The sequence below is a fragment of the Pelodiscus sinensis genome, chromosome 6, assembly GCF_049634645.1.
Source record: "Pelodiscus sinensis isolate JC-2024 chromosome 6, ASM4963464v1, whole genome shotgun sequence".
Taxonomy (NCBI): Eukaryota; Metazoa; Chordata; order Testudines; family Trionychidae; genus Pelodiscus; species Pelodiscus sinensis.
In genome coordinates this window covers 22,267,517-22,295,396 of record NC_134716.1, presented here as the reverse complement: position 1 = coordinate 22,295,396, position 27,880 = coordinate 22,267,517, and the positions used below count along the sequence as shown (strand labels likewise).

At 43.1% G+C, this 27,880-nt stretch overlaps 1 protein-coding gene across 3 annotated transcripts in view; it reads right to left on the bottom strand.

Annotated features, from left to right (window-relative positions):
- The window catches only part of PSIP1 (PC4 and SRSF1 interacting protein 1), a 76,130-nt gene that overhangs the window by 23,730 nt on the left and 24,520 nt on the right, over positions 1-27,880 (bottom strand). For all 3 annotated transcript variants that reach the window (XM_075931545.1, XM_075931544.1, XM_075931546.1), the window contains exons 5-11: positions 24,266-24,382; positions 22,110-22,214; positions 17,396-17,458; positions 10,636-10,759; positions 5,076-5,151; positions 1,765-1,993; positions 924-1,042 (exon numbers count right to left, since the gene is read on the bottom strand). In XM_075931545.1, the coding sequence (XP_075787660.1) occupies positions 924-1,042; positions 1,765-1,993; positions 5,076-5,151; positions 10,636-10,759; positions 17,396-17,458; positions 22,110-22,214; positions 24,266-24,382 (833 nt within the window). The remainder of the gene's footprint in view (positions 1-923; positions 1,043-1,764; positions 1,994-5,075; positions 5,152-10,635; positions 10,760-17,395; positions 17,459-22,109; positions 22,215-24,265; positions 24,383-27,880) is intronic.

The following is a 27,880-nucleotide window of genomic DNA, read 5'->3' as shown; positions in this document are numbered from 1 at the left end:
CCGATTGTTAGAGGGGAACCGGTACCTTTTAGACTCTCTCATTACATGGAGATGGAAGGACAGTTTTCTCATCTCCTTTTTCTCTCAGAGCTTTGTTTCTTCCTCCCTCCCAACCAACTGTGGATGAGGACATCATGATCTCTTGGTGGTTCCTTCTTCACCCATTCCTGGAATTGCTCTCCAAAACAGCACAGAGATTTCTTCCTAATGTTTAAATCTCTCTCCCCCTGGCCCTCCCCCCCCAAAAAAAACAACCTCCCCAAACTCTGGCAGCATCTTCTCTTCACTCGTTTGTGATTGTTTCTCTTCTGAGTGCAGACTGCTCTTGAAATCACTCAACTGGCTTTGCAGAGCCAGAGCAGCATAAGCCAGAACCTTTTCCTTGTTCTGTCTGACGGTGCAGTCTCCAGCTGTCAGACAGAGAAGGAAATGTTTTCCAGGGAACCCTATGCATTCCATAACCTGATCAGAATTCTAGCGTTATGGAATTAATGAGCTATAGCACACACTCAGACTCCCATATTAAAGATTTAAGGAACAGGTATATGGATCATAGTTAAGTTCTCTTTCTTCATAACGATAGGCTTGAATATAGGAAACATTCATAGTCATGTTATTTCTAGACCGAACCTGCCAACTCTGCCGTGACATTGAGAAGCCTAAGATATTACGAGATTGACAGTATTCTTTGTTTTCTCTGAAGTTCAATTTTCTCCCACCATCCCTCAAATTATATTGGTATCTTATACTGATTTATAGTAACACATCCTCAATTTACTTAGAAGTTAGAAAAAAGGCAACCACCACCACGTATCTTCAGATTGGTCGCTAAAGGAATTCCTCTTCAGCTTTTGTCTCTTTATGTTACCCTCAGCCTCTACTAGCAGCTTGCACAGCCAGCGTATATTAAAGAATATACTCACGGCTCAGATTCCATCGGCTCTTCTTGCTTGCGTTTTTTCTCTCCTACATCTCGCTCATGTTGGCCTTTTAACATATTCTTCCTATGGGCACCCTGAACGTTTCTTCCTCCTTTTCTCTTCTGTTTCATTTAACAAAGTTTAGAGTTTGGGATTGGAAGAGAGGAATACTTATATTACTACAAATCAAAAAAAATGTTGACAGTTAAACAAAATTTCAGGACTACATCACTATATCTGTTTGATAAGGACACCTGCCAAGGTCTACAATTCTCCACAACTACATCTAATAAGTGAGTGGTAAGATTCTTATGTATGTGTTGCTAATAAATGTTAAGTTTGACTGGCACTCGTTTTCTTCTCTCTAATGGAGCTAATCATCTCTTATCCCAACTTCAGGAATAAGAGACAAAGAATCCATAAAAAGAATCAACTCTAAAATAATCAGAGCATTCTTTTTTCTTTTCCAAATAATCTTACAAGCAATTTTAGAAAAAAGCCCTAGGGTTTCGAGGTTCTAATGGCATTTTCACATATTAAAAAATGCTACTTGCCCAAGGATGGATTTAAATAAAAGCTACTTAAAAATTACTCTTGGTTAATACTAAGGATGATAGAAATGGCCTTTTTGAAGAGAGTTCTACAACTTCTCATTCCACAGCACGCCTCTGCATAGGAGTGTGAACACTAGACTGCAACTTTATTGTCCAGAACTGATAATCTGGAATAAGCTTCAGGGCATATCTTCACTAAACGATTGTTTTCAGCGGATATTTTCCTCCAGTTTAAAGGAATAAACAAGCAGCCAAGATATAAACTACTGAAAAACCCCCTCGTATCTTACCTTATCACCTTCCTGGTCTTCTCCATCCTCTTCAGAATCAGAGGCCGATGTAGAACCCACTTTACTGGCACTTTTCCTTTTTGGCTCAGACTCTCTTTTTCCTTCCTTTTTTTCAATATCTTTCCTTGGTTTGTCTTCTTCCTTTTGACCCTCCTCATCTTTTTTCAGCTGTTTTTTTGGTGGTTTTTCTTCTGGTACTTTTTTCTTGGTCTTATCCTCCTCATGAACACTAAAATGTCATAAGAATCTATCAGTTGATGTCATGCTTAAGTTTCATAATCCTTATATATATATATATATATATATATATATATATATATATATATGTATTTTTTTTTTTTGAGTGTAAAAATAAAGACAAGTATTCTCAATAGCCAAAGGAAAAATGAATACTTGCATAAATGCTTTATTAAAAAGAAAAACTTAAAAAACAACAAATAGTCTAGTAGCACCCTGAAGACTAACAAAACATGTAGATGGTGGTATGAGCTTTTGTGATCAAAACCCACTTCTTCAGATGACAGGAGTATTAGAAGTCCAAATCCAAGAATAAATAAGGGAAGGGAAGGGAAGGGGGAAAAGGGTGGAAGAAAAAAAAAGAGAAAGAAAATAAAAAGGAGAGGAAAAAAGAGACTGTGATAGTTCAAATAGTTACAAGATGCTGATAAGAGTGCTTAAAAAAAAAAGCTTCATCACTTCATAGTTTATCTTTACAAATTAAAAAAGTTATTTCCCAATCTTTTTGATTATAAAGCTATCTTTGGAAAGTGAGTTTACTCTCTGTTGTCTCTGAATTTAGAGACAAATAATAGCAATGCTCAGTAGTTGGGCCCAACAAACACTTATGCATTCATTGTGTTTAATTGTATTCATATATACAGATCTCTGAAGTTAGTGCAAGAAGTCAGCGAGACTATTCATGTGCGTAAAGTTAAGTACGTGCTTAAATATTTGTAAATTTAGGGCCAAAGAGATGCAAAATCATTCTTCTCATTTTAAGTGAGTTAGATAGGGTAACCATATTTCCCTATGCAGAATATGGGACATCAAAAGGGAGGGGGGCAGCGGCTGAGGGTGCTTGGGGCTTTAGCCCTAAGTGAGGAGAGCCTGCTGGCGCTTATTGCTTCAGACCCAAGGTGGGAGGGGGCTGCTGGTGCTTGGGCTTCTGCCCTGCAGTGGGAGGGAATGAGGGGAACTGCTGGCACTCGCGGGTTCAGCCCCAGAGTGGAGGAGGGGGAGCTGCCGGTGCTCAGGGGTCTAGGAGCTAAAGTACTGAGTACTGGAGGATACCTGCCTCATCACCCCCCGCCCCAGGGATGAAATTCAGCCCCGCAGCATGCAAGGTAGGGAGGGGAGCTGATGGCACTCGGGGGTTCAGCTACCAGAGCCCCAAGCACCAACAACTCCTCTCCACCACCCCCAGCTGCAACGGAAATACAGGATAATGTGCCTTCCTTTTTTTTTTTTTATCAGAACGCTGGGAGGAAGACTTAAATAAGGTACTGTCCCAGTAAAAACAGGATGGATGTTGACCCTGGACTTATGCCCCAATCCTATGTAAAACCTTGTTCACTTGATTAAGCGTGTGAGCAGTACCTATTACCACAATGGACAGGCTTACATCCTTAAAGCTAAGCACATTTAAGTTTGACGTAAATGCTAACCTTTTCAAATAAATTACATTAATACACATCTCTAATATAGATGTACATATGTCCCATAAGCCTTCTAAAGAGAACTAAGTTCAGAATATACAAATAGTAGAATATTCTTTCAATTATTACGATTGTTCAAGTCTAGCATGAGCAATATAAGTGGAAAGTGATGTGTACATAGCAGTGACAGTCCCACCGTGTGCACCTGTGCAATTTTAGGGTTTTCTTCTTACACCTTTATAAAGCCATTATAAAAGGCTAGCACAGGGTTTATTTTGCAAGATCCTTCCTGCTTCTTCATCACAAAAAATGAATGTTATATTAAGGTATAAATGTACAGGAAAACTCAACAGAAAATAAAGATCTTTGAAATTTTTTTTGCAAATTAGGAAAATAAAAAGCTTTCTGTAATGCCTGAGGTTTACCTACCATAGCATACTTACAGATTATTTAACTACTTAGCAGCTGCTTCCCCTATACCAAATCAAGCAACCAGTCATATCACATACCCCAGTGAAAACACTGCTCAGGCACTCAGTAACACAGTCATGCTAAGTGGTCAGATGTCTCATTTTTAAAGGGACAATCTGATATTTAAGGCCTCCTGCATGAAATCTAACTTTTTCTTAAAAATTGGCCTGTATTTTCTGCCTTCCCTTATCAGTACTGGTGGGTCCCTACTTGCCAGCCACCTGCCCACCATCAATGGGGGAAGGTCCAGTGGCTGATGATCTTGGTGGGTGTGCAAGGCTGGTGGTGAGGCGAAAAGCAGTGCATGGGGCCTGCTGCTCTACCTGCTCGTCTGTCAGCACAGCTCCTGCTGTCTGCTAGCTCTCAGACAGTAGGGACCTGCTTCCCATCCCATTTCTAGCTGGCTGCATGTGCTGAAACCCCACATAGCACTACAAGACAGACTTTCTGTCCCTCAGCTAAGCTCTGGAGTAGCAGGAGCAGGCAAGGGAGTGGAGGAATTTCCAGAAGCTCCTGGGGCAGAGGCACAGAATCCTCTTCACTCACCTCCACCCAACCTTTGGGTCCTGTTCCATCCTCAAGAATCATAGAATCATAGAACTGGAAGAGACCTCAGAAGGTCATCAAGTCCAGCCCCCTCTTCTCTCCTGTAGTGTGCCCTCTTCTGTCCCACAGGGTGCCCTCCTCTGCTGAGTCACCTCTCTAGCTGAAGCCCCTGATTCATAATGCATCCTTATGGCTTAACCCCTTCCTTCACATATTGTAGCCAGGAGACAGATGGGTCATCTTGGTGGCCAGTAGGTGCCAGGAGATGTTAGATGTCTTTGAGTGAGCAAGGAAGGGACAAAAAGCTTCCAGTCACACTGGAGCACTGGTCGGGGGAAAGAGAAGGGAACTCTGCCATATCATCCCTCCTTCATACTCCTTCCCCTGGAACCAGCTCCCACCCCTTCCTTCCTGTACACAGTGTCAAAAGGCTACTGCTGCCCACATTCTGGTGAAAATTCTGTCAGAAATTTGGGAAGAGGGGATGTGGTTGATTGCCAGTGAAATTGCCTGAAAGAGTAATTTTACTAGGTGTTCCATATTCAGCACAGGGAAATATGGTCACCCTATGCTAGCTTATCAAAAACAGTCATTTGATTTATATTATGTAAAAAGATTATATATTAAAATCCAACTCACATGTCACTTTCTGAAGAACAAGGAGGTTTCACTAATTTGGGTCTTCCTCTTGGTTTTGGAACCTTTGCTTCTGTAGCTAATGTTCACATAGAAAGATCAGGTTAGTTTACAATCTCTACCTATTGCTTATTTAAAATTGACCATTCTCACAGCAACATCAACTAATAAAAAACAGCAGCAGAGAGCTAGATATTGAATGGGATAGGTATGCTGACCTATCCTCTTTTCAGAAATAAGGTAAAAGAACTAAATTAGTTTGGTGGTCTCATCCAAAGATGATTTTCCTCATTTTAGGCTATCAGCGGGGCTAAGTAGACAACCAGTATCGTTGGGGCCTTTGTGATAACTCTTTTTTGCAACTGTGGCACAACACAGACAATAATACACATTTTTGATGAAAACCTCCCATACTTTTTTGCATCATGCCCTCCTTTTGATTTTTTGAACCCCCCCACCCCACCCCAATAGCAGCAAAACTTGCTGAGCAAAAAAAAAAAAAAAAAAAAAAAAAAAAGGAACTGAGCAGCAAAACTATATTGGGGAGCGGGAGGCTGGGTCGCCCCTCGCACCATCCCTGGAATTTCTTCATGTCCCTCCAGGGGGCACGCCCCCCTGGTTTGGGAATCCATAGTCTAGAAGAACTGCATCACACAACTGAAGATGCCATAATTGGCTAGACAGCTATGCATATGCTAAATAAGTAACTGCTATAGATTCATCAGGATGTTGTAAACAACAGAGAAGGTGGATTGGTAAAGCAATACGAGAGGCTTACACATCATGTACCTGTTATGAATGGCAAATATCAAAGCCATCTATCAGACCTTTAATGGGAATATCAATTCATAGTGTGTGACTATAATCATGTGGCTATAGATATATCTGGTTCAGTTCTGGAGACTCTGTCACAAATATATTTAAGTTACAAGCGTGAAATGTTATAATAGCAAAGTGGTGCAGAATATCTATACAGGCAGTCCCCGGGTTACGTACAAGATAGGGACTGTAGGTTTGTTCTTAAGTTGAATTTGTACGTAAGTCGGAACTGGCGTCCAGATTCAGCCGCTGCTGAAACTGACCAGCGGCTGACTACAGGAAGCCCGATGCAGAGTTTCTCTGCCCCGGGCTTCCTGGAATCAGCTGCTGATCAGTTTCAACAGCGGCCAAATCTGGACGCCTGCAACAGAGCAGCTGGGGCGCTGCCGGGTAGGTCCCTGCAGCGCCGCACCTCAGCGCTGCAGGGACCAACCCGGCAGCACCACAGCTGCTCTACCCCAGATGTCCCCAAGTCAACTGCTGCTGAAACTGATCAGCCGCTGATTCCAGGAAGCCCTGGGCAGAGCAACTCTGCCTCCGGCTTCCTGTAGTCAGCCGCTGGTCAGTTTCAGCAGTGGCTGACTTGGGGACGCCTGGGGCAGAGCAGCTGGGGTGCTGCTGGGTTGGTCCAGTAGCGCCGAGGAGCGGCGCTACAGGACCAACCCAGCAGCACCCCAGCTGTTCTGCCCCGGGCGTCCTGATTCAGCCGCTGCTGAAACTGACCAGCAGCAGCTGAATCAGGACACCTGGGGCAGAGCAGCTGGGGTGCTGCCGGGTTGGTCCAGTAGCGCCGAGGAGCGGCGCTGCGGGACCAACCCGGCAGCACCCCAGCTGCTCTACCACAGGCGTCCACGAGAAAAGCCTCGTCTGCTGGGGGGGGGGGGGGCTATGCTATTAATAGCTATGCTATTAATGTAGCTGAAGTTGCATAATTTAGACCACTCTCCCCGTAATGTAGACCAGGCTGTAGAAGCAACTTATCTGTTGTTCACATTAAGGATATTAAGAGGCAGGTAATTGGGTAGTTGATACAATTTGTATCAACTACATGATTACTTGATAAGGGAAGGTGCTCAGCAGGAGATACCTCTGCTGCAGCTCTGCAGTTTAAATTCACTAAGAGCTGGGCATGTAGTCAGCCTACTATATTTAAACTGCAGAACCGCAGTAGGGGTAGCTCCTGGACCTGGTGCAAGCCAGGACCGAGGCAGGCTTGTTCAGTCCTGGCTCATGCTGGGTCCAGCAACGCCTCTCTATGGGGGCCACGGACAGGAGCTGCTGTGGAACAGCCTCTGCTTGCGGCCAGCCTGCTGCTGACAGGGCTGCCAGCACAGCCCCTGTTCACAGCCAGCTCCAGGAACCACAGACAGGGGCTGCTTTTGTTGCAGCAGCTCCCGTCTGTGGGGAGGTCCCAACTCCCTATTAGGACCCTCCACGGACAGGGGCTGCTGCCTGAGTAACCTTCCCTAGCCCCTCCACACCGTTGCCTCTGATATAGAGGCAGCAAGGGGGGAGGGGATTGTGAGTAGTTGACTCGACTATCCGATAAGCTAAGGCTCATAGTAGTACATTAAATCTTGCTACTTTCAAAAACAGAGCAGAATTGTTAGCAATATTTTTCATATTACACAGATTTCATAGGCAGTCCAGTTCTCTGTTTAAGATGTTTACCAAACTATTCACTGCTTTTACTGTTCCTCAAAGAAATCTCTGCAGTCCCTCAAATGTTTTTCTTACTCTTGTCTGAGCTCCCTATAGGTTTTGTGTTCAGGTATCCAGAAATGAATGCTTTATTCCAGGAACATTCTTATCACTGCTGCACAAAGAAATTACCACCTACATAATGAAAAGAAAAAAAGCTTGTCTGTGCAGGAGACAGAGCTTTCCCAAGGGTTGGTATGAACATCCACAGGAACAAAGGACAATCACAAACGCCAACAACTTCTTATCCTAGTACAAGGCACATCTTCCTGGACTTTGCTTTCCCTAACATATATCAATGTGTGTTGAGTGCTTCATAAAAAATTCCAAAATGAAAGCCACTTCATTGCACCTACTTTTCATATGAGAGAGCAAATGAGAGCTCAAACTCATAATAGTTATTAGTCACGCTGCTTAATTCACTACTTAAAGGTGCTCAGACATAATGGTTGTAAGTGTGGTGTAATCTACATGGAACAGCATACCCCTATTATGTCTGAGATCCCTTTTGAATAATCACTCTTCCTTATGTTACATTATGTTACATTCCTTAACTGTTACATTATATTTATTTTGAGTCCCATCTTTGGTTTATTTCAATTTTGTCTCTGGAAACCTTTACTATTAATAGAAATGTATCTTTATTGATGGCAACTGAGAAGTCATTTTCAGTGTGGTAATTTAGAACATTTAAGATATAATTTAAGTGTTCCTTTTTACCCAGCATAATAGAGCCTGATGAACCTTTAATGAAAGGTGAAATAAATCTAGCAGCCACAAATATATATGCTTTAATTAATGGGCATACTAAAGAATCTGCAGTAATACAAAGAACATTTGCCTGACGTCCCATATAATAATACCTATCTCTTATAAAAAAAAATTGCATTAGTAGCTCTCAAAGCACTTCACAATCTTTAGTACACTTATCCTCACACAGTTGCCCAAGGAGGTTATGAAACTATTGTACTACTCCATTGCTGGCAAATAATTCCAGGTAAATACTCAGTTTGTTACATGTCCTCTTCTGGAATCACAGAAATGCTGTGTCCTGCTCCAAGTGGCACCTCAGGATACCTTATGCCAGGGCTGCTCAACATGCAGCCTGTAACCCATTTGTCTGTGGCCTGCAGTGCAGTTTGAGTTGATGTGTTTTAGTAGTTAAATTCCTGGACTTTTGTATATGCAACCACACTTAAGGTGCAGCCCTCGGCATGTGCTGTGAGTATCATTTTGGCCCTGAGGGCTTCCAAAGTTGAGTAGCTTTGCCAATGCTCTCACAACTAAAACAGATATCCAAATAATCAATAGTGCTCTTTTCTTACTTGTTTAATTGTAGCCCACAGGCATGCTTTACAAAGTATCAGTTTTATAACTTTTGTGATAAATATAAATCTAGGCCACAAGGAAATAACTAGCTTTTACCAAACTCTATAGACAAAGCAGCGTTCTGCAACAGCTGTGACATCAACAGCATGGTGAGGGGATACTTGTATCGCAATTGTCACGTTACTGGATTTTAGGGAAGCAGCCAGATTACTGGTGCACCCGGGGGGGGGGGGGGAGGGTTTTGGCCCCAAAAGTGGTACAAAGGGGGCCATGTGAGGTGTCAAATAGAAGCTTACTTTCTTCTGATTCTATGTATGCTATTCATGTAATTGTATAATGTCTGTGTGTGAAGTTATAAGCATGCACTTGGTATGGGTACTGAATGTTTCTCTGTATGTGGTTGAGTAATGGGCAGAGCTTGACCTATAGACATGCTAATGAGCAAGTCTCTATGGAACAATAGCCCTCCACAGGCCAAGAACACACCTCAAGAATAGGGACTGTTACCTAAGGGCTACCAGCAGGGAACACAAGAATAGGCTGCTGTCCAGGTGACCTGCTGTGGCCAAAAAGAGACGGGGAAGAAGGTATAAATATGCCATGTGGCCGACTCCATCTTGGTGCTCAGCTCAGCCATTCATCCCAGAGACAGCAGTGCAGGGATCGAAGAGCCAGAAAGAGCTGTGGACCCATCCTGACGCAGGATGTTCACCAAAGACTTTAAAGCCAGCAGTTATAATATCTCTGCTGCGAGCCTGCATCGAGAACTGGGAGATTCGATGCATGTAATGTATGATACTTTAGCAACCGTGATCTCATGCTTTTCTTTCTTGTAGTAATAAACCTTAGATGTTAGATTCTAAAGGACTGGCTCAGCGTGATTTGTGGGTAAGATCTAGAGGGTAAATTGACCTGGGATCTGTGGCTGGTTTCTTGAAACTGGACAGAACTTGTTCAGGGAAGGTGAGATTGGGCTCTAGAACCCCTCACCTGTGCATGAGGCCTGGGGCCATCTGGGGCACAGATAGTGCTAGGGTGGTTGGAGGGGTTTTGCTAGTGAGGCTTCAGGCAGGCAGCTGAAGCACTCTGTGGGACTGGCTTGTGGCCTGTTTGGAAAGGTCTCCAGTCTGGGGGCTATAAGGAGCCCCGAATTTGAGCAATTTGCCCTGAGTGGACACCCTCAGCTGTGCCCAGACCCGGCCTGGTCCGTCACAGCAATGTAATACATATATTAATTCAGTGAACTTGTCACAAAATCTAATAGCTGAAACTCAATATTTGAATACTCGGCACACAACCCTAGTCCTACGCTGTTTAATACTTTGAGGTGACCTTTAGCACTAAGTTATGCTTACATTACGTCTTACATCACTTGGAGGTGTGATATTACACTGGCATAAGCGAAGGTACGTACAGTGCTATGCTGATAGAAGAGCTTCTCCCACCTTCACAGCTCACCACTGCCACTTGTTGCAGGTGGTTTAATTATGTCAATGGGAGAGGTCACTTCTATCAGCATAGAGCAGAAACACAAGACATCTTACAGTGGTGCAGCTACACCAGTACAGTTGTACCACTATAAAGCTCTCTAATGTAGACACAGCCCTAGAGAGCAAATACATTGTAATACTTGTATATCTATACAAGTAAATTTTCCATTCTCTATTAAAAATTAAATGGGGAAAACATTAAGTCAGACTTATGGTGAAATTACCTGCTGGTCTTCCTCTTTTAGGGCTTACTTTAGAAGTCACAACAACTGCAGTTGTTGCTGCTGCCACTGTTGCAGCTGCTCCCACAGCTACTGCTGCTTCCTCAGCTTCTGCTTGTTTTTCAGACTGTTTCAAAGGATACAATTCATATAATTAAAACCAGTAAACTTCCTTCGCCTCTGTTCTCCCACCTACTTCGCAGGGCTTGTCTATACTTACAGCTAAAACAGCACTGCTGCAATCGATGTAGCAGTGTTGATTTAGTGGGCCTGGTGAAGGCAAGCTAAGTCAATAGCAAAGCAATCTCTTGTCAAAGTCTCTACCTCACCTCCCCAAGAGCGGAAGGTAAGTCAGCGGGAGAGCATCTCGGGATAGACACTACTCTAAGTCAACCTAAGCTATGCTGACTTGAAGCAGTGTCACTTAGATCGATTTACAATGTTAGTGCAGACCAGCTCTCATTTTTGCTCTGACATAATATACACACACCACTCATATACACCACAAATGCAGCAGTGTCAACCATGACACACATGCATATGCTGGGTATCAGTTGAAAACACTTATACGAAGTTTTAATAATTTAGACTACATTTAAAATATAGTGGTTTATCCACACTATGAAAACTAGACCATACAATAATTTTCAGATTTAAATAAAAAATACACATGCATTCATGCACAGAATAGTAGCTAGTATATCACACATGTTCAGATAACTTCAGAGTTATAAACAGTCCTGGAAAAAAATTAGACAGATCTGTAAAAATTAAGTCTTTGAAAGATTACTTATAATGTACATTCTTTTACTGTTAAAGACTGCTTCTGGAACTCAAAAAAAAAAAATAATTATGGGACAGTATATGAACTTTACCGGTTCTCTGATGTGGGTACCTATTGCTATGTGATCCATGACAACTGCATAATTAATTCTCCCTTTTCTTCCCCTAACCTCTCTAGCTTCGCAATACAGTAACTTAGTGGAGCTATTCAGAGAACTGACAGCCCAAACTGAGAGGATAATCTATACATTCTGATTAATAAACATTAATAAACAAATATCTTGCCTAGAGATGGTGACTATCTACTTACTATTTATATAAAATAAATGAAAATACAGGCAGTCCCCGGGTTACGTACAAAATAGGGACTGTAGGTTTGTTCTTAAGTTGAATTTGTATGTAAGTCAGAACTGGTACATATTGTACCCCAGGTGTCCCCGATTCAGCCGCTGCTGAAACTGACCAGCGGCTGACTACAGGAAACCCGAGGCAGAGCTGCTTTTCCCCAGGCTTCCTGGAATCAGCCACTGATTAGTTTCAGCAGCAGCTGACTTGGGGACACCTGGGGTAGAGCAGCTGGGGTGCTGCCAGGTTGGAAAGGCAGCGCCCCAGCTGCTCTGTCCCAGGCGTCCAGATTCAGCCGCTGTTGAAACTGACCAGCAGCGGCTCAATCAGACATGCCTGGGGCAAAGCAGCTGGAGTGCTGCTGGGTTGGTCTGGTAGCGCCGACCCTTGGTGCGGCGGGACCAACCTGGCAGCACCCCAGCTGCTCCTGGGGACGCCTGGGGCAGAGCAGCTAGGGTGCTGCTGGGTTGGTCACACAGTGCCGAGGAGCGGCGCTACTGGACCAACCCAGCAGCACCCCAGCTGTTCTGCCCCATGCGTCCTGATTCAGCCGCTGCTGAAACTGACCAGCGGCTGATTCCAGGAAGCCCGGGGCAGAGCAGCTCTGCCTCGGGCTTCCTGTAGTTAGCCGCTGGTCAGTTTCAGCAGCAGCTGACTTGGGGATGCCTGGGGCAGAGCAGCTGCGGTGCTGCTGGGTTGGTCCAGTAGCGCTGCACCTCGGCGCTGTCGGACCAACCTGGCAGCCCCCCAGCTGCTCTACCCCAGGCATCCTGATTCAGCCGCTGCTGAAACTGACCAGTGGTGAGAAAAGCCTGGTCTGCTTGGGGGGGGGGGGGGGGGGGGAAGAGGGGCGCACTAGCTGCACCCCCCCCCCCAGCAGACCAGGCTTTTCTCGCCGCGGAAGACGGGGGCGGTGGGACCGCGGCGCGTCTCGGCGGTCCCGCCGCCCGCGTCCTCCACGGCTTTGCTCTGCGTCTCCCTGGTCTGCTGGGGGGGGGGGAGGGGCGCGCAGCTAGTTCGGGGTTCCCTCACCCCGTTCTTAAGTAGGGATCCGACGTAAGTCGGATCCACGTAACCCGGGGACTGCCTGTAGTTTTATGGCAAAGGAAGATCCTAATAAAGGAAATCCAGGATTTTTCCATCTCTCTACACAAATGCTGCAAAAAGGTGAAAAATAAAGACTAAGAGTATCCCTTCCAGCTGAAACTTAATTCAAATTAGGATGCCCTGCATGGCACCTCAGGGAGCTTGAAGAGTGCCTTTCAGTGACAGAAAGTTACGGATATAGGTAGATTTTACTTTTCTCCTTTGTGGGGCTCCTGGTGCTCTATGATCAATTTACAGCTAGGAAGTAATCAGCTGTAACCAATCTCCACAAACAGGAAGAAAACAGAATCAAGAGGGAGAACAACTTACACCTCTGAGGGTTTCATTTGTTTGTTCATTCATTCTGGAGTCTACATGCCTGACTGAATGAGCTCTCAGAGAAGGAAGGAAATCTCTGATGAACAATTTATAGATCTGACAAATTCCTGAATGTATTTATCTGGAAACATTGGCTAGGGGACACTGTATCTCTTCTGAGGTCAGCCACCTAATCCTAAAATTGCACCTCATTTCCTTCAAAGATTTGTTTTGTGTAAAAAAAAAAAAAAAAAAAAAAAAAGACGGTAAGTCATGACACAGCTAAGTTTACAACCTTTTCTGGAAGGCCTTAGAACATGTGGAATACAAATAAATAATGCATCACAAGAACAGCAGGTCACCCAATGAAATTAATAGGCAGCAGACCTAAAACAAACACAAGGAAATACTTTACACAATGCACAACCAGTGGAACTGTTGACAGGGTATACTGTGAAAGCCAGAAGTGTAACTGGGTTCGAAAAAGAATGAGATACGTTCACAGAGAATACCAAAATGGTCTGGGATGCAACTACATGCTCTCGGTGTCCCTAAGCTTTCAGCCTCCAGAACTAACACTGGGTAACGGGATGTACAACTCAATGGCTCTGTTCTGTTCTTTCCTCACCATCAGAAGACAGTGGGCTAAATGGATTACTGACCTGACCCAGTTTAGCCACTCTTATGTTTAAATAAATGGGTACAAATTAAAACAATAATTTCAGGAGACCAAAAATGTTGGTGAGGCCTAAAAATCACCACATCTGCAAAAAGCTACAAGTAAGGAACTTATTAATGCTCCTCATTTATGTAACTACTTACAGAAAAGCAGGTTAATAGGAAATAGGGGAGGATTCTGCCATACTTTTTTTTAAAAAAAGGTTAAAAGTGATTATTTGAAGCATTAAATAATGCAAATAGACTCCAGACAGTCTCTCTCAAGAGATGCAGGTTTAAAGGACTAGCAAGTGTGAGGCTGAAAGTGGAATGACTATACCACAAGATCTGTCACGGTACAAGCTGAACTTTCAGGAAGGTAGGACTTCTGTCCAATCAAGAGCCCTGTCTAGAAGAAACTTCAGATTATATAATTCTGGTTGTAATGGGATTGTTAGTGTTTAAAAATCAGAGTAAGTATCAAGTTCTCAAAATGGATTTATGGACAGTTTCAAAATATGTGCAATAAGTTCACATGCGCTACCAATTATTCATACTCTAGAAAGAAAATCTCTCATATTTTATGCCAAGTGTCTCAAGAACTGAAGGTCTGGAAATCTGAGGGGGTCCTCGACAAGAAGTTCCCCTTACACCAAGAGGTTCAGGGATGCTGAAACATAGCTTTAGAAATCTGAAAGACTCTCAACATCTAGGCAACCACATTTCTGTTAAATAGTTAAGGAATCCTCCCTACTTAAGGAATCAATGGTTTATTTCTTATTCTTTAAAATTCTTAGCCACAAAGGCCAATTTTTTGCTTAAAAAAATCATTAGATGCTTTGCATTGCAAGCTCCTCATGTGCACTTAATGAGAGTTTTGAAAACACCTAGTTGACACTACTGAAAAATATACAATAATAATCTACAAAACATCCTGCTCCAGTAAGAAGAGAGATTCCTTTGCTTTATTTGGGAATTTTAACTTTACCTACTTGTTCCTACTTGTGGGCATTACTTACTACAAACTCAAATATGCTTTTAAAAAACTGGGATATAGTTTTCCAGGTTTGTTTGTTTTACAAAAATAAAACAAAACAAAAACACCCCCACATCCTCCAGATTACATTTTGTTCAACAGCTACAGAATTTTTGCAATAGGATATATTACACAACCAGTGTTATACTCCATCCGTACAGAGAGGGAATGAGGAAAAAAAAAACCAAACAGAGCTTGAGCAGAACTGAATAAAAATGTTTTCATTATTATAAACTTGCAGTGTCTAAAAGGTAAGAAAGCTGACAGTTTGTTGTGTGAAGTGCCTAGCACATTTTTTGGCACTATAAACATTTTTACCTTCCCGTTCTTGATTTCTCCATCCATTCTATAGAGCTTAATTTCTAAAAATCAAATTGGCCATGTATTATGTTATGTAGAATTAAAATACAGAACTGCTCAATAACTTATTCTAAACACCAAAGTACAAAATCCTTGATTTACACTAACTATAAACATGTCAACAAGCACCTACCACAAAGAACAGACATTCTCTTTTATGGAAGCACCTAACAAATCCAAAATCAATATTTAAAAGCATAAAAGATTAGCTGATTTGGGGAAGAGTAGAAAAATGGCACCAACTTATATGAAGCTACTGAAGTAGCAGCATCAGAACGATCTTTATTGAGACAGAGATGAAGAAAATGCCAGCACAGAGGCAACATTCCACCACTTACCAAGAAATCTGTGAACCTAAAATTTTGGGTGACTGCTCACAAATATTCTGTTGACCTCATCTGGACTACTTGTACACGCGAGTGCTCACAAACAGGAATTCAAATGATAAAAAAACTCTACATTAATACACAGTTGAAGTTGCATGGTAATATTGTGTTCCCTTGCAGAACACTGAGTTGAGTAAAACTCAAACGTCTGAAAACCAGGAAATACAGTTTGCATAGGCAAACTACTATCCTCTTTTAGTAATGTCCAGTTAACACACATACTCCCATTCTGTCAATCCTATGTCTACTGAAATGTACAAGCTCTTCGCCACTTTTTACAATCCATTCACATTCACTCATAGGATTCCATCTTTCCAACCTACCCCTGCTCAAAACTCCCACCCTCTGGGGAAAAAAAAACAACCACCAAACACCACCACAAAAACAGGTTGCCCATGCCCTCTTCAAGCAATGCCTCACTATGCACAAACTCACACTGGTCTCTGAAACTTATGACTCAGCAGGTTCCAGACCCTACCATACACTTAATACACTTGCCAACCCCCCAGAAAGAATACCATGTGTACAATTTAAGAACTAATTCAGACTTTTACAAATATCCTAACACCTATAGGCTTTCATCTCGGCCTACACTTTCACTTAAGCATCATTAAAACGTTAGAATTCTTCCATATTCTACCTCATTGCTGACAATACCTTTGTTACAAAAGCCTTATGTCCTGCTACTGATATAACCTCCACAATATTGTATGGAAATAATATGTACTGCATCTTAAAGGTACACGTGAACCTCTTCCTTTTCCTCCCACAAGACTAAAAATACCAGTGGCTGGTGCGTTTATCAAGGAAAAGAGCATCAAAACAATCCCTCCAACTACCCAGACAAACATGGAGTGGTCGCATAGAAATCCTCTCAATAATTTTTTTCTGTAATCCTTACGGGTTGCATATTTGTTCAAGTAAATGAGTGAACATGTTCATCAATAATGTCCACAATTGGTTTTCATAAAGACTAGTTTTTCCCCAAAGTAATGCAGCACCCAGTGAGAACATTTAGATATTCTGATCTTTAGCTTTGCTCAAAATTTACCTGCTAGAAACTCTTTGAAAAATGGCTATTACCTCAGGACTTGGATCTCCACAATTCCTGGCTCAAATGACCCCAAGTTTGGGTTGCTAATCCTAACCGAGAGGTTGAGACATAACCTTAACTACAGTAGCACTGCCATGCCACTATTATAAAGATGCCAAAAGGTTAGTCAGTCTCATCCCTCTTGCATTCTCAGAGCTATATCAATCTCAAGGAGATAATCATACTGAAGACATTTCTTAAATCTAAAAAACTTGAATTTAGTAGACTGCTTCTGTGTAAGCGTCCAATGAAAGGGAGCTTTTCTGTACTATGGGATTTACTGGCATTTGCATTGTATTCTAAAGCAGTGTTTCTCAAAATGGGCAGTGGGCCCACTTTGAGTAAGCTGCTAATAGGCCACTCTGATTTGTTTACTTAACAGCTCCGTAACCATGGAGGCTCATGGCTCCCCTTGGCTGCTAATGGTAAACCACAGCCAATGGGAGCCATGAGGCTCCGTGGCCGTGGAGCCAGTAAGTAAACAAGCCAGAGGAACCCCTTAGCAGCTCTCTCAAAGTGGGCCCAAAGCCCACTTTGAGAAACATTGTTCTAAAGGAATTTAGTAAATGAATGAATTGTTGATATACTGCTTGCAATTTTGTTACTGAAAAAAAAAAAAAAAAAAAAAAAAAAAGATTATCCAATAAGAAAGCCACCATCACAAAATGACTGATAAGGTAGAGAAATCAAGTATGTTACCTTTCTTTTTCTCCCTCTTCTAGCAACTTTAGGAACAGGTACATCATTAGCTTTCACCAGATCCTGAAAAAGTAGCATTTAGAGGATTAGCAAAAAATATAAGAATTAATTCAAGTTATTATGATGCTTGAAGAATCATCTAACCGTAGCCTTTACTATATATTTTAGCAAAAGACTCTACTCTATGCACACATAAATGTATGTGTTATCAAGTATCAATATTAGGCAATTTATGTTTATTTCTAAAACTGCAGTAGAAGATTAAGAATCAGAGACACCCCTCTTCAGAGACAGTGAAAGGCATAATGACTTGTTCTGAACTTTAGTAAATTGCAAATTAAATACTAATTAAAATTTTATTTAATATGAATGGCCATATTTTATTGAACTCATCAAATCACACAGAGGCAGCAGGGGAAGGTGGGAGCCACCTCCTCCTGAGAGGAGCTCAGGGCCCCATATGGACTGGGGCTGCTATTGTCCCATGCTGCCTCCAAAACCGGACCCTCCCACCCCCGGGGGATCAGCTCCACCTGCCACCCTGCGCCGCTGCCTCTGATACAGTACTGGCTGCCAGTCCCAACCCCGGGGATTATTTCAGTAACCATTAAAATTATTGCAGCTAAACGATTTACTTAAATACATAACATCTAACATCCCTAGTCAGAGCTGATAGGGGAATGAATGTGGCTCAGGTGACCTATGATGTCTGGAATATGGCCCTTGGCTGCAACCTTGGCTTTGGTGAAAAGCCCAAGGAGTCCAAAAGGACCACTGCGCAGGGGGCTGCCATCAGGCTGACCACAGCACTGTTCCCAAGTAGATATGGATTTTCTGCCCTCACTGTGGTGGGACCTGTTCAAGTCAGACTCGGAAGTATCTGTGAAGGAAGACCACAGAAGAACCATACTTCTTGGGCACAAAGTTTTAGGGGTCAGGACTCAAAGATCAATCCTGTTTCTCTGCCTGATTCGGTGCCAGGGAGAGATGTACCCAGGTGTAGGGATGTAAGTGACTAGTCGACTACCCGATAAGCAAATGCTTAACAGGTAGTGGAGCAGGTACTCGAATAGTTACTTCCCCCTCTCTGGCTGCCTCTCTCTGACAGAGGCAGCAAGGCAGGGAGGAAGCAGGAGCCGGTGCAGGGGAGATCTGGGTTAAAAGCTGGTTCCCACCAGCACCATCTCCGCGGGGCTCAGAGGAGGCAAAAGGCAGATGGGAAATGGTGCGAGTGGGGAGAGAGACAGTCCCACTCATGCCAGTCCCGACAGTCCTGCTGCCTCTCTCCCTTTGAAATGTACAAGAGCTAGCGGGTGACACATGTACATTTCAAAGGGAGAGAGGCAGTGGGATAGCGAGCAGCCCCCTTATCGACTAATTGAGTAGTCGATGGAAATTCCATCAACTACTCTATTAGTTGATTAATCGAAATTTAACATCCCTACCCAGGTGGGGGACAGGCAGGCCATCAAGGCTGGTTTACTCCTAAAAAGTGCCCTGGAAGGGGCTGCTGCTGGCAACTTTCTTCATTTGGGGAAAGAGCAGCACCAAGTACTATGCAGGAGCTTCTACAGAATATGGAACGCCTCCAGTGCCGAGGGTAGACAAAGCTCACATATAGATTCTGGTGAACAGGCTGGGAGTGGACTCAAATGCCTTTTACCAAAGGCACAAGTGGACTCAACCAACATTGAAGATGCAACTGGATCAGAGCAGCCCAACTTGGGTCTCATAGCTGCCAAGTCCTTAATTCTGGCTGGGAGAGGATCTTCCCTCCAGATCTTCCCCTGTCCAATATCCTCCTCTTCTTCTGTGGCACTGGCAATACATAGCAGTGCCTATGAGCAGTGTGGAAACTGTGGGAAGAGCCCATAAGGTGCCAGAAGTCTTTAACAGGCACCAGGGAGAGTGAGGATGGTGATGGCACACTGGGTATGAAGCAAGAGACACTCCATGCAGGGTATGTTGAGGCAGATCAGGCTAGGGCCTTTGTGCTGCCTCCATTAGTAAGACCTGGAGGTGCTGATCTCTGTCTTACAACGTGCAAAGTGAAAATGTCTCGCAAATTTCACAGTCACCGTTTTGATGGTCCTCTCCTACACACTTCAAACACTAAGTGTAAGGGTCACTTCTGTGCATATGTTTGCCACAGTTTTCATAGAATCACAGAACATTAGAACTGGAAGGGACCTCGAGAGGTCATCGATTCCAGTCCCCTGTCCTCACGGCAGGATCCAGTACCATCTAGACCATATGTCTGTCTAACCTGCTCTTAAATATCTCCAGAGATGGAGATTCTACAACCTCTCTAGGCAACTTATTATAGTGTTTAACCACCCTGACAGTTAGGAACTCTTTCCTAGTGTCCAACCTAAACCTCCCTTACTGCAGTTTAAGCCCATTACTTCTTGTCCTATCCTCAGAGGCCAAGGAGAACAATTTTTCTCCCTCCTCCTTGTGATACCCTTTTAGATATCTGAAAACTGTTATCATGTCCCTTCTCAGTCTTCTCCTTTCCAAACTAAACAAGCCCAATTCTTTCAATCTTTCTTCATAGGTTATGTTCTCTAGACTGTTAATCATTTTTGTTGCTCTTCTCTGGACCTTCTCCAATTTCTCCACATCTTTCTTGAAATGTGGTGCCCAGAACTGGACACAATTCTCCAATTAAGACCTAATCAGTGCAGAGTAGAGCAGAATAATGACTTCCTGTGTCTTGCTCACAACACGCGTATTAATACATCCAGAATCATGTTTCACAGACATTGAAACCTGGAGTCTCTGCATGCCTTGGTGCTAAAGGCATGGGGGAGGGGAAAAAACCTCCCAACTGAAAATTCTTTTAACACTAGATGACTAAGAACTGTAACCCATTAACAACTACAAGAACAGCAAATGAAGTCAATGGACTGCTGCTTCATTTGCAAACAACAGCACAGGGGAGTTCCAGCTAGTCATCACCAGTGGTTAGAAGTAACTGAGGAGGGGGTGGGTCAGCAGGGCTCCATATCTGGCACCATGAAGGCACCACTTCAGGGGATGCCCAGACCAACCTATATCTAGCTGCTAGAGGGAAAACGTTCTGGATACCATGCATTTACATACACCCAATTGGAATGCACATGAACAAACACACGGAAAAGAACAGTGTAAATTTATAAATGTTGTAAGTATTGTTCATTGTAACTGGAGTCAAAGTCTAGAACATAAGCTTAATTACCTTTACCTAATTTGCATAGATGGCTGGATAGTTACTAGGGATGTTAAGAGTTTGACTAACCACAACAAGCTGGTGCTTATCAGTTAATGGTCTCAGTTAAACTCAGCCAGTTCCTGGGGAGGCAGCTTAACTGTGGCAAAGCAGCAAAGTCTCCTTCCCCAGAGCTGGGTGGGCAAGGGGGCTCTGCAGTATAAAGCTTAGCAGTATAAAGGTTAGCTTTGCTTTATACTGCAGAGCCCACAACGCGTAAACCACTAAGATTATTAGCAGCTACACAGTTACTGTATTAAATGCTTTTTTAACATCCCTAATATTTACTCTAATAATTAAGAGCTAAAGTCTGCATTCAGATGCATGTTCTTAACTCCCAACAACTTTAATCAGTTATATAAACATATAATCAGAACTTGATTTTACATTTTAAGTCACTCTTGAAACATGTTAGAGGATTATTCTGTTAGTGACTGTAACTGATATATAATATTTGTACTTAGACTTATCAATGCATCTTTGTAGTACAGTATTACATTGCTGAGTAAGCTCAGAATTTAGTAATCCCAAACTGTGGTACACATATTACTTCACTTGTAAGTGGTATGTCAGAAACTTTTAAAAGTTTGAAACAGTCATCATGTTCACTGCAGGGCACCAGAAAAATCACCAAGAAACAAAAAATGTAAATCAGTCTCCTGGCCACATTCAGCCCGAATGGTGAACTACACTTCTGTCACCATGCCAGTACTGCATTTATTTAGTAGTGATTTAAAATATTGTAAGTAAGTAAGTTAATAAATAAATATGTAAAAAAATGTGCAACAAAATAAAAAACCTAAGTAAATTTCAGCTCATGTTCAATAATATCCAGATAAAAATTAGTAGGAACTTTGAATTTAAAAGTAAACAGGCTAAAAAAAAGAAATCAAGTCACTGAACATATTTCAACAGCACATCAAAATATATCAAGACCTTTTATGATGTCTGTTTCTTATAATTTGACGATCACAAAAGACAAATAATAGTGGCTGCTTCATTGTGTGTTTTTGATGTATTGTCTAAAAAAGTGAGATATCTGTCAAAAAGAAAAGTCTTAAAACAGCAAACAGCCCAGTGGAAACCCAGAGAATCAGATTCAAATCCGGTGGAGCAAGAACTTAGAACATCCCAGGTGAGTGCTCTAATTACTGGACTATTAGTTATTATAGGATGACTTGTGTTTGAGTGTGTTTTGTTCCATGTAGTATTTCAAGAGGTTTCTTTTTAAACTGAAACAAAAGTAAGTGGTAAAACCTCTTTTTTCTGTCAAATAGAATTGTTGTTTTCAAGCAGCCCTACTTACAAATGAACATTTTAGGCTCCCTTATGCATTTATTTTACTCTAGCATTTGTAAACACTCAACCCTATATTAGGACCTATAATAAATGCGTATGAAGGAGAAATCTGCATGTAGTATTTCAAACATCTGCTTTCGGCAGAAAGAAAAATATCCCACATACTTCACTACTGAGTTTTTCTGAAGGGACATCTTCTTCCTTTGCAGCATCCATCTCTTTTTCCTCTGTTTCAGCTTCAGTGGGTAAATTATCCTGTTTAGCAAGTAACTGTAAATACAAAAATCAAAGTTGCTAAATTTCACAATGTATATTAATTGAAATCTAACAGAACCCCAAAGGAGAGCAGAATCGTCATTGCTATCTAGTTGCTTTCCATCTTTAGAGAGAGAGAAAGAGTGAGTGAGTGTGTGCGCGCGCGCCTAAATTTACTCACAAATATAAGCTACTAGAAGATTTACCTGGCATTGCTCAAGTCCTTTATTCAATTAATTTTCAGTTTTTGGAAAGTAAAATGAAAATGAGCATGCTTCTTTTGAATCATTGCTCTGGGCTGGGGCTAGGGATGAGGGGTTCAGTATGCAGGCTGCTCCAGGGAGAGAGGACTACCACAGCCCTTTCTCACTGCAGCAGCTTGGGGCCAGGTGAGAAGCGCCTCTCCCTGTTCACTGCAGCTCCAGCGAGCACAACAAGGGGAGGGGTGCATGTTCCCCACCTGAGGCAGGTCCAGGTTCATCTGTCCCTTGCGCTCTCCAACCAGAGTAAGGAATGGAGAAAACTGTGTGCTCAGCTGCTCCCACCCTCCTCAAGAGTGCCGGGAGGGGAGGAAGGAGATCCTGAGGGCTGGGAGCTGGGCGGGCAGCTCCTTGTGGGAGGGTGGGGCCAAAACTGCTGGTCAGTGGGGCTCCCTCCTCTGGTGTTCAGCACTGCTGCTGAGGGCCAATGGAGAGAGGAGGCCACTTACAGTGGTCGGCAATATGAAGAGCTTTGGTCCCAGCTGGCCACTCTCTTCCTGGTGCGGCTGCTCCCACCTGCGGTCACTCTGCAGTATAACTGTCCCCCATACTCGCTCCCCACTGTGGTCACTGTAGAGCTTAAGTGTCCCTCCTATCAGACCCCTTCCTCTCCATGTTATGGAAAACAACAGAATCCTAGGCACATCCCATTTTCCTAGCACAGCCAAAATTTGACCTTGCCCTAACGTAGGGTAAGAGGAAGCTGCACACCAAATTTGGTAGCTCTAGCTCTTACCGTTTAGGAGGAGTTCTTGCACCAATGGACTCACAGACGGACTCACGGACAGACAGACAGATTCACAAACTCTCTAAAATATATAGATAGATAGATACTGCTTTTTCCAGAAAGCCTGATTAACTAAGATTTAGATGCTGAAATTAAGATTTTAAAAATTAAAAGTTATATCAACTATTCCTGCCTAATTTTGTGGTTTTACAATCATACACCTCTACCCCTTAAAGCACCCTCTCCCTTTCTGCTACATGAAACATTGATACAAAGGAGATCAAACTTTACTATAGAGGGATGGGATGGGGTGCCTACTCTACACAAGGTCCGGATGGCTTAAAGGGGTTAGGCAGGCCAATTAACAGCCCAGGCTACCCCGATAAAAGAGACAGGAAACAGGCCACTACAGCCAGTCCCTGACTTACAAATGAGTTACGTTCCAAGCACTTGATTGTAACTCGATGTGTTTGTAAGTTGGACCCCACTCATTTCAATGGGACCGCGCTGTTCATTAGCGTGGATCGCCGTTCCTAAGTCGGGGACCGGCTGTAACTGAAAATGGTCTCAACTGGATAGGAACAGGAGGAGTCTGTATAAAGCCCAGAAGTGTGAGCAGCAGGAAGCTGCAAGTTACTCCCTATGAGGAGGGAGCTTGGGCTGGTAAACCCAGGAAGAGAAGGAAGCTAGATAGGCAGGAAACAGAAATTCTCTCCAAGCTGTACTGCCACATAGCTACCTACTAAGTGCTATGCAGGCGCTCAGGCCAGTGGCAGGGAGGGTATGTCTACACTACCACCCTAGTTCGAACTAGGGTGGTTAATGTAGGCAACCGAAGTTGCAAATGAAGCCCGGGATTTAAATGTCCCGGGCTTCATTTGCATCTTGCTGGGCGCCGCCATTTTTAAAGCCCCGGTAGTTCGGACTCCGTGCCCGCGGCTACACGGCTCTCTAATCCGAACTACCTACTCCGTGCCGCGTGTTCATTTAAACTAAATATGTAAAATTGTGTTATCAAAATTCTTAACTGAAAAGATTTCAAAGACAGATACTAAATAGTTATTTATAAAGTCACTTACTTTGGAAGTTGTAGACTTTCTCCTTTTGGCTCCTACTTTTTCTTCACTTCCCTCACTAGGCTCTTGACAGCTTTCCTCAACAGTCTCTTTAACAGGGTTATTAACATTTGGATGGGACTTTAAGACAAAAACAAACATTTCCACATTTATGAAGTCCATAATTTGCTAAAGTAATTAATAATATTTACATTTAGTTTTCACTGTTGGGTTTAAAATTAAAAACAAAATTGTCTTTACCTGTGTTATAAGTAGTCCTATAGCTTATTAGAACCACTAGAAGTCTTACCTGGTGTTGCCTGACTCCAGTCTGGGGTGAGGATATGCACCCTGGCTGCCAGATTCAACCAGGGTTTGACCGGCCAGGGGGGACAGACTGCGCAGGCCACCTCCCAGTGCTCCCTAGGTGTGTGCGTGCCAGCCAGCACGCACCTTTTCCTCAAGACAGGCTAGGGTGTCAGGTGCTGCCAGCCATTGGCTTCTCACTTGAGCAGTTGCTGCCCCATGTTGTAATTCCACAGTATAATTGTTCCTCCCCCCTCCCTTTCCATTTTATAAGAAACAGTTGAATTCAAGGTACATTCCATTGTCCTGACAACTAAACCCTAACCTTGATTTAACTTAGGATAAGAGGAAGCTGCTTGCCAGATTTGGTGGTCCTAGCTCTTATGGTTTAGGAGGAGTTCTTGAACAAATAGACTCATGGATGGACAGAAGACAGCCACACATTTCCAAAATAGATATATTTTAAGAAACCTAGTTTTTTCCACTATACATGATTTTAAAATTTCTCTCAGCTGAGAATAAAATAAAATTTCAAATTTGACTCTCATTTTCCATTCATTAGTAAGTAAATTGTGTTTAGATAAAATACATTTTCCCTTGCAATATTTGTTAAAAAGCTTCCATTGAGATTTAATTACAAATGTTGAGCCAAGTACAACGGGGTAAAATCCTTAGTACACCAGAACTCAATTCCAACACACTGACATTTTCTATCCCCTGCTGAACATAAAACATACTACAAAAGCATTTTCTTGCACATCCCTCCCTCACTATACACGTGACTTGCCATTTAATAATGCCTCAACAAATGCAAAATCTGACACCATTCTTTAAAGCTTTTTGGGCTGTGTGAAGGGGCATTAGACAAAAGTTTGCAGTTTGGCTACAACCAGATAGATGTCTAAGATTGTCCGTCAATGCTAGATGAATTATAAGCAAATGATTGTTTTCAGGAAAGGCAAAAAGGATAAAAAATATTCTTTGATTCAATGAAGATGGGAAGAATAGCATCAGAACTATGGAAATAATAATAAAGGGAAAATCACTTGCCTTTCATTCTGCTTCTCTGCAGATAATATCATGCATGAGTCTCACTCCTAGGACTTACATCTCTATATGAGAGTAGAACACCCCTCTTGATTTTTTCCCCTGTTGAGGGCAGTTGTTTTGGAGTAGAGCCCAAAGCCTCCATACTAATAGCTGGAAACTATCCGCAGCAAAGTATACCCTGTGTACATTCAAACCAGTTCCTTCATTGTTGCAGAGCAACAGCTCTGCTACAGTTAAATAGGTTAAGCCTGGCTTTCTGCCTAAAACTTATCTCTGTGCTCTAAAATCCCATGGTTGCTTGGGCTGCATTGAAATTGTGTGCGCCTCAAAGGAGATGTCGTAGTTATCCAGATTTGGGGCCATTTGACCAAGATAGTCCTGAGATACAGCAGCCAGAAAAAATAGTCTTTTCTTAAAGGTAATAAATTCTGTCATCCAATTTATGTTCATAGATATACATCAAATGAGGGCTCAGGTCATTGCACAATGGTCTCCAATATTCAAGGTTATCACAACAGAATGTATAGCCCTTTGAGGAAACGAAGTTAAAATGTCATTTTAAACTGTCATTTCAAAGAGTTCCCTTTTGGTGCTTATGATTAACAAATTAATCTGACCATATGCAGACAAAGGCTAACTATCTGGAAAACTATTTTTTTTAATCACAGGACCTCGAAGGCTCTAAGGGGACTATTGCAATCCTTAAATCTGAACAGCCTCCCCTCCTACCCCGAGCTCAAATCCAACTTAGTGCAAAAACCTCAAGTAAAAAAGCAAGCATAATGATACAATCTACCACTAACATAAAGGATTGGGGGGAAGAGGGGAGAGGAAAATGTGATCATAATACAACAGAATATTCAGAAAACGAACCTATTTTTTGAAAATACACCACACAAGGAAATTCTAACCAGGAAGAGTGATTAACAGTGAAGAGTAGGTAAGAGTAAGAGGAAAGGCTTTGGGGCTGGGGGTGTGACCCTAGGGGAGTGAGTGACAGGAGGACTGTGGGAGAACAGGGGCAGGGGAGCGGGTCAGCTCCAGATTCCTGTTGTGTATATGCACTGCAAACTGAGGCCCCTAGTAGGGATGTTAAATATTGGTTAACTGAATCGTCGAGTAACCTCATTAATTCTTATTGGTTAGTCGACTATTCTATAGTCCCTGGAGGCGGGGCCAGCAGCCAGTGCGCTCTGGCTTCACTCTTGAAGAGCCTTCTGCCACTCTGCGCTGCTGCCTCTGCTTCATGGTGTCAGGAGGGAGCTGGTCTGTGAGGGGACCCAGTTTAAAAGCCAGATCCCATTGCAGACCAGCTGCCTGTCACCCTGTGCTGCTGCCTCTGATAAAGAGGCAGCAGTGTGGGGTGCAGTAGCCCCTGTCTGGGGGACGTATGAGCTCCCTTACCCGGCGCGAGCCAGAACTGAGACGGGCTGCCTGCCCATGTCTCCCACATGTCAAATGCAGAACTGAAGCAGGGGTAGGTCCCGGACCCATTACAAGCCAGGGCTGATCCAGGCTGCTGGCCAGCCTGGTAAAAAATTTACTGGTTTGTGGGGGAAGAAGGAGGGAGGGGGAAGAGAGGGAGGGAAACGTGTATAGTCTATATCATTAACCTATAAGCTTTAGCTTATTGGTTAAATTGACTATACTATTAAATCCCTAGCCCCTACCCATCTCTGGTAGTGGTCACCCTATCATGTGAACCAGGTTCTGTGGGTTACTTTTCTGTGGATGCTTGACCCATGCTCCCTAATCCCTTCCAGTGATTCAAGAGTAACTGCTCATATATGGCTGTTTGAGCCCTGCTCCCAGCTTACACTGTGTGGCTGCCAGGACCTGGGGACCCCTGCCCCTGGACAGAAGTTTCAGTCACATCCTTGTCGCGCTCTCATGACACCCAGATTAGAAGTGGTGGAGCTTGCTTTTTATGGTGTCTGATTTAAGAATGTTAAATACCACATAACTGAATAATCATATAACCAAATCAAATGTTAGCAGTTACATGATTATTTGATAGCCCCCGGGGCCAGGAGCCAGTGCACTCCTGGCCCCATTCCCGGGGAGCCCCCTGTCACCCTGAGCTGCTACCTCTGATACAGCACCCACGACTCCCCTTGCAGACCATCTCCCGCCTGCCGCCCTATGCTCCTGCCTCTAACACAGAGGCAGTAGTACGGAGGCAGCATCAGCCACCATCCACAGGGGGTCTAAGCTCCCCAGGGACAGAGGCTGCACTGGTATCTCACAGAGCAGCCTCTGTCCTTGGGGGTTAGGTGGAGCCAG